The sequence below is a fragment of the Urocitellus parryii genome, chromosome 13 (genome assembly GCF_045843805.1).
Source record: "Urocitellus parryii isolate mUroPar1 chromosome 13, mUroPar1.hap1, whole genome shotgun sequence".
NCBI classification, from domain to species: domain Eukaryota; kingdom Metazoa; phylum Chordata; class Mammalia; order Rodentia; family Sciuridae; genus Urocitellus; species Urocitellus parryii.
In genome coordinates this window covers 24,324,734-24,337,257 of record NC_135543.1, presented here as the reverse complement: position 1 = coordinate 24,337,257, position 12,524 = coordinate 24,324,734, and the positions used below count along the sequence as shown (strand labels likewise).

General features: G+C 36.1%; 1 protein-coding gene across 5 annotated transcripts in view; it reads right to left on the bottom strand.

Annotated features, from left to right (window-relative positions):
- The window catches only part of Dym (dymeclin), a 356,427-nt gene that overhangs the window by 318,859 nt on the left and 25,044 nt on the right, over window positions 1-12,524 (bottom strand). For all 5 annotated transcript variants that reach the window (XM_026393752.2, XM_026393749.2, XM_026393748.2 and 2 more), the window contains one exon: window positions 9,243-9,429. In XM_026393752.2, coding sequence (XP_026249537.2) covers window positions 9,243-9,382 — 140 coding nt within the window. In that variant the 5' untranslated portion in view covers window positions 9,383-9,429. The remainder of the gene's footprint in view (window positions 1-9,242; window positions 9,430-12,524) is intronic.

Genomic DNA, 12,524 nt, shown 5'->3' with positions numbered 1-12,524 from the left:
TAGATAAACCATAAGCTTACATGTATTAATGTGAATAATGGCATTCAAACATAAGGTACCTGTGACTATGACCTATACCTTTCAAAGAGCTTCAAAACATTTTATATATATATATATCTCCAGATAATTTAACATCATAGCTCTTTGTCATTACTTGAGGCTGAGACAGGGATTAGTCTATTTTCCCAAAAGAGACAGTGTCACATGATGGGCAACAGAATACATCATACATCTCTGGAGCTACATAAACCTGATTTACCAGCACTTGATGTATAATGCTGGACAACCCTCCTAGACTTTAGTTTTCCCATGCATGGGATAATGATAAATATAAGAACTAAACAAAGAGACAGATGCACGTAAGGCAATGAGCCTAGCACCTGGCACATGGAAAGTGCTTGATAAATAACTGGTAAATTAACAATGATGATCATGTTAGCAAAGCCTCTTAGCAGATGTACATTTCTTTTATTACAAGAAAAATCTAAAAGAAAAATCCAAGTGGTTATCAAAATTTAATAATGCTATCATGTACAATCACAAGACTGAGATCCAAATTAGAATAAGTTATATTCCATGTATGTATAAAATGTCAAAATACACTCTACTGTCATGTATATCTAAAAAGAACCTATAAGCAATTTAAAAAAAAAAAAAGAATTTAACAGGCCTGGCACGGTGGCACACATTTGTAATCCCCGAGGTTTGAGAGGCTAAGAAAGAAGGATCTCAAGTTCAGAGCCAACCTTGGCAACTTAGTGAGGCCCTGAGCAACTCAGCAAGACCCTGTCTCTAAATAAAATATAAAATGGGCTGGAGATGTGGCTCAGTGGTTAAGCACCCCTGGGTTCAATCCCTGGTACCAAAATAAATAAATAAAAGAATTTAACAACCCTAAAGAAAAATGGAAGCCCTTGTTAAAAGACTGTGACAAAGTGAAGTTTAAAAAAAATGTTATATGATACAGTATACACACAATGTATATTATGGCACATGCTACAATATGGCTGAAACTTGAAAACATTATGCTAAGTAAACTAAAGCAATTCTGAAAAGGTGAATATTGTATGAGTCCACTTACATAAGGTGTCTAGAGTAGGCAAATTCATATAGACAGAAAGCAGCCTAGAGGTTATCATGAACTGAAAGGAGCAAGGATTAGGAAGTTAGTACTGTTTAATCAGTACAGAATTTCTGTTTCAAATGATGAAAAGGTCTGAAAATGGAGAGTGAGACTAGTTGTACAACATGCACTTAACACTAAATTACATATTTTAAAAGGTAAATTTTATGTTATGCATATTTTAAACACAATAAGAAATTCTGAGGGCTAGGGTTGTGACTCAGTGGTATAGCACTTGCCTACCATGTGCGAGGTGCTGGGTTTGATTCTCAACACCACATTAAATAAATAAATAAATAAATAAATAAATAAATAAATAAATAAATAAATAAAATAAAGGTACTGTGTCCAACCACAACTAAAATCTTTCCACTTTATAAGACAATTGGTAAATTATAGCAGACTAGACCCAATTCCCAAATACCAACATTAAAAGATATTCATCTCTGGAATACTAGACAACATAAAAAAATCTTTAACATGGCTAAAATCCCTGGGGTATTTGTTTCCTTGCTCACCCTTCTACCACATTGATCTTCTATTCTACCACGAATAACTTACTCCTGATTCAGATTCTTTATGCTCATTCTTCCCTCTACCTAGAATATTCTTCCCTGGAATATGCATGGCTCACTCCCTGAAGCCACAGGTGTCTGTTCACATGCTGTTTCTGAAGAAACCTCCTGCTGGTATTTGCTCCCATTACATCCCTTTCCATGGCCTGGCTCTGTTTAATGTTTCTTTATTATACTTAGCATTTCCAAGAATGACCATATATACTTGTTTATTATTATTAATCTACTCCACTAACATATAAACTGCATAAGGACAAGGGACTTTATCTCTCATATTTTCAACCCTTAAAAACAATGCCTGTTAAATGTGTCTAATAACTATTTTTAAGTAATCAAAGAAGATTCATTTATTAAAAAGGAAATAAAATACATTATTTCAAAAAAATTATGGAATATGGTATAATACAAGTTTTGAAAAAAGAAGAAAAAGTTATAAATACACATCCATATACAGGATATGTGTATTTCTATAAAAGTAAGAAGAATACATACCAAAATAACAACTGTGATGATCTTTATGTGATGGAAAAACATACTACTTTTCCTTCTGTTTCTGTGTTTACTGACTTCTCTTCAATGACAGATTATCTAAGTGGTTAGAAAATATTATTTTACTGGACTATCTACTATAAAGAATCTACCTACTTATATAACTAGGGATTATGACAAAGACTTGGTTACAAGGAAATTCATTGTATTTTTCTGTATAATCAAGTGCAGTAAGAAACAATGGAATGATTGACATTAATTAAATAACTCATGGATATTCATAAAGTAGACTACAACCAATTAAAATCATGTTGTAGGAAATGTGAGGTAAAGAAACAATGCGTAGAATACGATGAACATTCAAAAATGAGAACTAAAAAGACATGCAACAGAAATGTTAACAATAGTTGTTCCTGATTATTATTTTTACCATTTTTACCATTCCTTGTGTCTTTTTGTTTAAAAGTATCAAAAAGTGAATACACCACTATGGTATTCAGAAAAATATGAGTTTTAAATGACTGTGCCAAATGCTGTCTTTTTGCCTTATATGAGCACCATCTAGTGTTCGATACATGTAATACAATTTCCATAATGCAATGAACGTTTCAGAACAGTAGCATTTATTTTAAAAATACATTTAAACACAAAGACAAATATTACTATACTCAGTGTCTGGCCTAATTTTTAAAACACATGAACAACTAGTTCAAGAGCCATATGACTTTAAATCATCAAAATGAAGAGATCATGAGAAAACTGATTAAATTTCTGCTGTTTATATTCATTCCTCAAACATTTTTAACTCTCAAGACAGAGCCCTTGTTCTCCTTTTAAACTAATAGATATTTACTCCTTGAAATAAAAGGAAAGTCAGACATTTCATGTGCATCATGGTGTTTTATGTGGCAGGGATTATTTTTTTTCCATTTCACAGAAGCAGCAACAGCCTCGATGAGATCAAGTAGCTTGCCTGAGTTCACAGAGCTGGTAAGTGGTAGAACTGAGCTGCAAGACAAGGTCAGTCTGGCTCCAAAATCTATGTTCCCTTAATATGCTTCACTGTCTCCATTCTTCACATCTCACCCAAAATCACTGCACTTTTGAGACGCTTCACCACTGAGCTACATCCCTAGCCCTTTTTAATTTTGAGATACTGTCTCATTAAGTTGTTTAGGGTCTCACTAAGTTGCTGAGGCTTGAACTCAACAACCCTCCTGCTTCAGCCTCCTGAGTCACTGAGATTTCAGACATGCACCACTGCACCCAGCTTCATTGCACCTTTTGACAAAATAATTCCACTTAAAATTACACAAGCTGTTGCCATATTGCTTAGCTCTGCTCTCAGATCTAGAACTTCAAGCTCATTAAGTATTGATGCTTAAATAAATATCAACTTAAACCAAAATAACTCTTAAAATATATTGTTCTATATAATGTTGTTAGGTGGATACATCAGTCTTTATAGGGATGTAAGATTTTCCATTTCCTATAACAGCAGAAAGTCAGACCTTCATCATATCATGGGTACATTACTATAGATGCCTCAGATTTGGTTTCCCTGTCCTAGTTATTATTTCCTGCTCTTTCCAACCTATCATACATCCTACTTAAGAAGTAAGCTCCCTAAAACAATGCTTTCACCAAATCCACCCAACAAGAACTCACAATGGACTGTACTTCTAATCCTCGGCTTTCTAACAGGTATGTCAAAAATAGTTAACAGGTAGATAGATTTTTATTTCTCAGGACAGCCTTCTGTGATCAGAACTCCCATCCTTGAGAGCCTCTAGGCCTTTCTAGATCTGAGCAGCCTGGCCAGTTGCTTGAAACACCAGGAAAAATGTTAGGAAGCATTCTGAATGCTCCCTAAAATCTTCCCAATCTATTAACACTTACTTCTCATTCCCTCCCAAAACTGAGTGAGTTTATAGAAGTCATCTGGTCACATTTACTTCACAGTATAAGAAATCATTTCTACCTATTATATTTAAAGTTACTCACTGCACTATGTGTAATGACAAAACACTAAAAGCTATCCAAGTAACAAAAGTAAATGCCAAGGTTTGGTAGCGTATGCCTGTAATCCCAGCAGCTCTGGAGGCTGAGGCAGGAGGATTCCAAGTTCAAATTCAGCCTCAGCAACTTAGTAAGGCCCGGAGCAACCCAGCAAGACTCTGTCTTTAAATAAAATATAAAAAAGGGCTGGGGATATGGCTCAGTGGTTAAGCACTGCTAGGTTCAATCCCCAGTACCAAAAAAAAAAAAAGTTAAATTAATTTTGGTATACTCAGCAATTATGTACTATACCTCCATCAAGAAAAATGAGAAAGCAAACAGCAAACATACACAAGATTCTCTAAGATATAGTCAACACAAAAAAACACAAAGTGAAGAAGCATGTATAATATACATGCTATTTTTGTCTAATTTGAAGGTAATATATGTGCATATTTGTATGCATATGCATAAAATATCTTTACATTCAAGCAAACTGATAACATTGACTGCCTTTGGGGAAGAAAATCAGGCATGCAGGGGGATAAAGAATAACCTCAGTATCCTCTGGGTTTTGAACCACAAAAAAGGGGGGGGCAGAATCTTTTTCAAGCAAAAATAAATAAAATTCTAATTTTAAAATTCCATCTACAGCTCCTCATCTCTCACACCACTGCCAAAGCTGGGAGGACTCTAGCACTCAAAGCAAGCCCTGTGACCAACATTTTCCTTTGGCAAGCCAGTATCCCACTGGGCCATACCTGCAGACTGAGCTATGTCCTGCCTCAATTACTTTGGCCACATACTTTTCAAATGCGTCTGAACTCTCTTGTTCTTGCTGGCTGTCTCTAAATCATCCACCCCTTCAGGGTTTTATGCACATCCCAAAGCCTCCAAAATACCTTTCAGAATCCTGTAATCATGACCATCTCACCAAGGACCACATACCAACTAACTCTGTACTTTAGAACATGTATATCTGATCTCACGTGTCAACTGTTTTTTAGAGAAACAAAAAGTTTGTAGTAAAGAAGTAATAACTTCTAACTACGCACATGCCTATAATCCCAACTACTCAGAAGGCTGAGACAGTAAGATTGAAAGTTGAAGGCCAGCCTGTGCAACTTAATGAGACTCTGAATTAAGACAGATTTTTTAAAAAGAGATGGGACTTAGCCAGGCACTTGCCTGGCATGCAGGAGAACCTCTGGGTTCAATCACCAGTACCATTAAAAAAAAAAAAAAAAAAAAAGTAATAATTTCTGCTGAAAGATAGAGTGGCTACCACAAGGTGAAACTACCAAATCAAATAAAAACTTGATCCTGTCTTTCTGATAAAAATCCTTCAATGGTATCCACCAAAATTAAAACAAAGTTGAAATGCCTTAGTATTCTTTATAAGAACCCTCAAATCTTCCAAACCATCTCCCCTCACTACTCCTCTTCACTTGTGAAAACATGGCATGTTCTTCCCTACCACTAGGCTTCCCTCCTTCATGCTGTTTCCTCTATCTGGATCAGTCTTCTGCCCTCAGCCCCCATTCCTCTGACTCAGGTCATCTTTGGCTGCCTTCAGAAAGGAATACTGAGGTAGCTGAAGGATAGGGACAGGAAGGAGATTTTTCATTAAATACCCTTTGGTATGTTCTGAGACTCAAACTATGGGAATAAATTACCTTTGAAAACATAAGTGGAATAAATAAATGTGTACCACTTCTTCCAGGAAAGCTGTGACCCAACCTGCTCATTCCAGCTTGGGTGAGGAGATACTCCTGCCATGTGCATGCTTCCCTGCACTTCCATAACGGCCCTGATCACACCTCACCATAGCCAACTGTTGACTTACAATTAAGATTATAAGCCCTTTGAGAACAAGTGTCTTCTATTTAGCTCAACATTATAGCTTGAAAAACAAACAAATAACAGATGGATCAATACACATCAAAAGATCACCTGGGTCCTTCAGTTTTCAATGACAAGCAGGACACCCATGAGTGCATTCACACAAACCATACCTTCACATGGGAATATTCAGATGTCTACAAACCGAACAAACAATAAGCACAGATTTGTTTTGCATTGTTGCTACTATTATGGAATTTAGAAACATAAAAATCAGTCATGTAAATAGCTTAAAAATATTTTATTAAGAAAAATAATTAGCATATTATATAAACTTTACTTGAATTATTCTTGATTTCAGGACTTTGCTTCACAAGTAATATTAGTAATGTGAAAAATTTTAAACTATTAAGGAATCTAAGTAGGAATTTGCAACCAGGCCTGGAAGTTTTAACAAAATCAGTTTCTTCTGATGCTAAAAATGGTTAATAGTAAAGAACAATTAGATTAGTCCTGAAGGCCTTATCAGTGTTTCTAAAACTTGACAGATATTAATTTGTGGGTGCAAAAACAGGCTGTACTTGAAGATAGCATATATGGATACAAGGAATTCGAGGAGTAAACCAAATCTCAGAAATATTGGATTCATAGTCTTTGCCTGCAGAGACTCATCTTAACCCTGAATAATTCATAACAAGGTAATCCTAGCCCCTAACTGTCAAGGGGGCACCTGCTACCTCAAAGCCTATTCAATCTCAAGGTTTGGTTCTCTTGTTTTAGTTACCAAGGATTGAACCCAGGTGTGCTTATCCACTGAGCCACATCCCCAGAGCCTTTTTTTTTTTTTTTTTAATTTTGAGACAGGGTCTTGCTGAATTGCTCATGGAGATACTTGTGCAACTCTGTGACTATGTTAAAAACAATGAATTACACACTTGAACTAGTGGGTGGATCACATCTCAAAAAAGTTTTAGTTTTCTATTGCTACTATAAAAGTTGCCACAAATAAAGTGGTATAAAATATGCAAATTCATTATCTTACAGCTCATAAGTTCGAAACAAGTCTCAGTGAGCTAAGATTAGGATGTCAGGCTCTAAGACAAAATCATTTTTCTTGAGCCCTTCAGCTCCTTGAGGCTGCTCACCTTTCTAGGCTCATGACCCCATTCCTCTAACTTCAAAACCAACCAGGGCAGGCTAAGTCCTCCTCTAGTCACATCACATGACCCTGACTTGTTCTTATTCCCCTGCTCCCTCTTTCACTTTCTAGAATCCTTGTGATCACACTAGACTCACCTGGATAATCCAAATAATCTCCCTAATTAAGATCATCTGATTAGCAATTCCATTTGCTACCCTAATTCCTCTTTGCCACATTAACATAACATTCACAGATCATGGGAACTAGGACATGGATATCTGGGGGCAGGGAACTATTCAGCCTCTTACCAGAAGGCTATTAAAAATATATATATTTTTAAATGTACTTATTGAGAGGCTGGGGATATAGTTCAGCTGGTAGAATGCTTGCCTCACATGCACAAGGCCCTAGGTTCAATCCCAAGCACTGCCAAATATATATATATATATATATATATATATATATATATATATATATATATATATTTATTGAATATATGGAAATGCAAATATTCTAGTTACCCTACACTACATGTCAATTTTTATAATAAAGGGTTAAAGTTAACTACTGTTTTTCATCTACCAAATTTTCATTGATCCAATGTAAAAATTGCATTAAATTGACAAAGATGTGGAGAAACAGGCTCTTTTTTACATTGCTCATAGGAGCATAAACTGGTAAAACTTCCAAGAAGCACAGTGTGGCATAACTCCCAAAATTAGAAAGCAGCCACAGGGCACACACCTGTAATAATCCCAGTGACTTGAGAGGCTGAGACAAAAAGTTGAAGGCCAGCATGGGCAACTTAATGAGACCCTCAGCAACTTAGTGAGATCCTGTCTCAAAATAAAAAATAAAAAAGGACTAGGGAGGTAGCTCAGTGGTAAAGTGCTCCTGGGTTCAATTCCCAGGATGAAGGAATAAAAAAATTATAGAAGGAATGGGAAAATTAACAAGGAGAGAAATGAATTACAATAGATGGGGTAGAGAGAGAAGATGGGAGGGGAGGGGAGGGGGGATATTAGGGGATAGGAAAAGTAGCAGAATACAACAATTACTAATTGGGCATTATGTAAAATTGTGGATGTGTAACCGACGTGATTCTGCAATCTGCATTTGGGGTAAAATTGGGAGTTCATAACCCACTTCAATCTAATGTATGAAATATGATATGTCATGAGCTTTGTAATGTTGTGAACAACCAATAAAAAAAAATTAAAAAAAAAATAAAAAAAAAAAGAAAACTGTCAAAAAAAAAAAATTATAGAAGCATACATACACTTTGACTCCACAATTTTACTTCACGGAATTTATTCTAAAGACAGATTCCTATGCATGAGAAATGATATATTCAACATCATCTATTAAAACAAAAGACTGGAAACAGTCTAAATGTTCATCAAATAGAAAATTGATTGAATATATTCTCCAGTTAATTTGTAGCCATTAAAAAGAAAAAGGTGCAGCTCAGTGGCAGAGCACTTGCCTAGCATGTGTGAGGCACTGGGTTCAATCCTCAGCACCTCATAAAAATAAAAAATGGCATGATGTCCATCTATAACTACAAAAGAAAATGGCAGTTTTGTGTTTTCTTACATATAAAACACATATTTTACTTAACTTTTGGGGAAAAGCAAGGAACAGAATAAGAATAGCATGTATATTATGCTATCCTTTGTATTTAAACAACATGGGATATATGCTTAAATAACCTTGTTCTGGGGCTGGGGTTGTGGCTCAGTGGTAGAGCGCTTGCTTAGCATGTACGAGGCGCTGGGTTTGATCCTCAGCACCATAAAAATAAATATTTTTAAAAAATAACCTTGTACTATCTCTAAAAGAAACTACTAGTTGCAATCATTTCTGGAGAAAGGAGGTGGTGAAGTAAAAAAGGAGAGAAAAAGGTATTTCCTACTGTTCATACCTTTTGGATTTTCTATTAGTATATATATGACAGAGAGAGAGAGACAACACAGATCAAACAAACACTAAAACATACTTTCAAAAAGTAGCATATCACACAGGTTAGTGTGGCCTTCTATATGAATTTTTCAATTTCCAGGCAATCTCTTACCTGCTAGTTGGTGCAGGGAAAGAAAAGGAGAGAAGCTGATTCCAGAATGGGTCATTCTCAGAGACAGATTCTGTGCCTGATAACTTTTTTAAGTACTCATTTTTAGGAAGATCACTGATCCTGCTGCTGTTTGATCCCATCTTCTAAAGTGGTAAGATAATTTACACCTGCATTTCCACAGTATAACCTAGAAAAAATGGAGAAAAAATTCAAACTTGTTCAAAATAGTCATCATAACTTTTCCCACCTTTAACTTACATATAAAAAAAACTATAAACTTACTAAAGGAAATTACATCTCTCCTTATTTGTAAGTATATTAGACATCAGATACAAAGTTACAAGGGGAAAAAGACAGCCAACACAAACATAAGAATCCAAATCTATACTTGCACCTCAGATATTAGGATGGGACTACCTCTGCTCAAGAAAATGTCTCAAAGCAAATTTATACCTATGGTAACTTATTAACAAACATTTCGAAAATGAGGCTTATTTACAATTGAGACAATGGTGGTAAAGAAATACAGGGACTAGCCACTGGTGGTGCACACCTGTAATGCCAACTGCTCAGGGATCAAGCAGGAAGATCTCAAGTTTTAGGCCAGTCTGGGCAACATAGAGAGACCCTGTCTCAAAAAAGGGGGCTGGGAGGTAGAGGCAATTATAGAGACTGCAAGGCATGAATGTGCAAGGAGGAGAAAGTAGTTCAAGTAATTACCATGTTCTACTGACACTTATTGTGGGGGCTGACCTGAATTACCTGCTTCTCTTGAAAGAACTCACAGTTCTAAAGGAATCACATATAATTCTCATTCTGCTAAGTATACATACAGTATTTGTTGACATATTCCTTCACTAAACCTTGAATTTTTTTTTTGATGATAGCTCTTAATTCATCTTTCTATCCCCATTAACTAGACAAACATGTAATAGGCATTCCCTAAACAATATGTTGAAAAGAATAAGTGACTGAATAATTATACACAAGGCTCTACAGTATTTGTTGTGCCTGGTCATTAAGGAAAAAACTAATAGTTGAGTTCAAATATGAATTACTGTCTTCCTCAAATCATACTCAACATAGTTCTAGAACAAGCTTTATCACAATTTTCAGAATAAGTGTCACTGAATAAGAAGATGGTGGTGAGATTAACAATAATTACACTATTTTCAAAATGAAAGAAAACTATGTGGACTCAGTGACAGAAAAAGTCCCATTCAGGTGAGAATTTTTATTAGTAACTGACTTTCTTACTCATGCCCCTCCTCATTCCATGAAGGCAAGGAAACCAAGGGCAGAATTTGGAAGGATGTCTTCTTATTCTCTACAGATCTGAACTAGCTGCTTATATGAGGGCATGAGGCTCCCCCAATGCACATGGGCAGATGGGTCTTAGAAACATGTAAGAAATACCAATCTGGCTCCTTGGCACCTGCCTCTGAACCCACAGCCCCTGTTTTTATCCTCCCTAGTCAATTCAGCCTCCATATCAAGCCAGCTAATTATAAGGTTTAACTTCTTACAATAGGTATTGTTAAGCCAAACTAGAAAATTCTATAAAGAACTATTACAGCCAGGTGCAGCGGTGCATGCCTATAATCCCAGCAACTTGAGAGGCTGAGGCAGGAGGATCCTGAGTTCAAAGCCAACCTCAGCAAAAGCAAAGTGCTCAGCAACTCAGTGAGACCCTGTCTCTAAATAAAATACAAAAATAGGGCTGGGAATGCGGTGCAGAGGCTAAGTACCCTGTGTTCAATCCCCAGTAACCCCCCCCAAAAAAAGAACTATTATAAAACGCATGAGTTCCTTACCTTTTTACTATTAACTTTTATTTTGTTTATTTATTTATTTACGTGGTGCTGGGTATGGAACTCAGTGCTTCTGGCATGCTAGGCAAGCACTCTACCAATAAAACACAACACCGGCCTTTTATACCCCATTCAAAATCACTTTACATATTTTAAGCTATTTAAAATTAAAATTAAAGTCTTACAATGGGATACAATACATTAGTAAAAATGAATGAATCAGAGGGCTGGGGTTGTAGCTCAGCGCCAGAGCACTTGCCTACCATGTGTGAGGCACCGATCACTTGCCTACCATGTGTGAGGCACCGAGTTTGATCCTCAGCACCTCATAAAAATAAATAAAAAAATAAAGGTACATCAACAACCAAAAAATATTTTTTAAAAATTTTCTGAAAAATGAGTGAATCAGAACTAGAGTGATCAATATGAATACATCTTAAAAAATGTGTAAAAATGAAAAAAAAATTACAGAATAATGTACATGCTGTAGTTTCATTTGTAAGACTTTAAAACATGGAAACAATAGTGTGAATATATTCCTATCTAATACCAAGTATTAAAGCACACAGGAAAAACAAACACCAATTTCTAATGCTATCAGAAAGGTGAGGGGGCTTCAACTATATCCATAAGTAGTTTCTTAAAGGGAAAAGGGGGCTGGGGATAAAGCTTAGGGTGGAGCCCTTGACTAATATTTGGAAGGCCCTGGAATTGATAACTGCAAGGGGATGGAGGGGACAGAAGGAAAAAGAGATTAAGTACAAATAGCAAACATTTACATTTGGTGAAAGAAACAGTATGTAGGTAGGTTTTTGTTATATTACTCTCTATTACCATTTGTTTCATATTAATTTTTTTTCTGATACTAGATATTGAACCCTGGGGTGCTTAACCACTGAGCCACATCCCCAGCCCTTTTTATTTTTTATTTTGAGACGGGGTCTTGCTAAGTTTCTCAGGGCCTTGGTAAGTTGCTGAGGCTGGCTTTGAACTCAACAACCCTCCTGCCTCAGCCTCCCAAGCCGCTGGGCTTACAGGCCTGAACCACTGCACCTGGCTCATATTATTAACTTTCAAAAAGAAAAGAATAGTTTTTCAACATCTCAGCAGCAATACTTGAAGCTAGATGACAGGAAAGCAATGCCTTTAAAATATTAAAAGGAAATAATTTATTAAATTCTACAACTAGCCAAGCTACCAACCAATTCAGTATGCAAGTAGAATAAAGACTTTTTTGACATGTCAATAATCAAAACACAGTCCAGTGACCCATTCCCAGGAAGATATATGAGGAAATAAGGCAAGACAAGGAAAGACATGGAATTCAAGAAACAGGGATTCAACCTGAACCAGTGGTGAAGAGAAGTCACAGGACAAGAGCAGTACAGCAGGTCAGGCAAGAGTCAAAACAGCCCCAGGATCTCCAGGTAAATAAAAAGTAGGACTGAAGATCACTTGATGTGTCTGACTT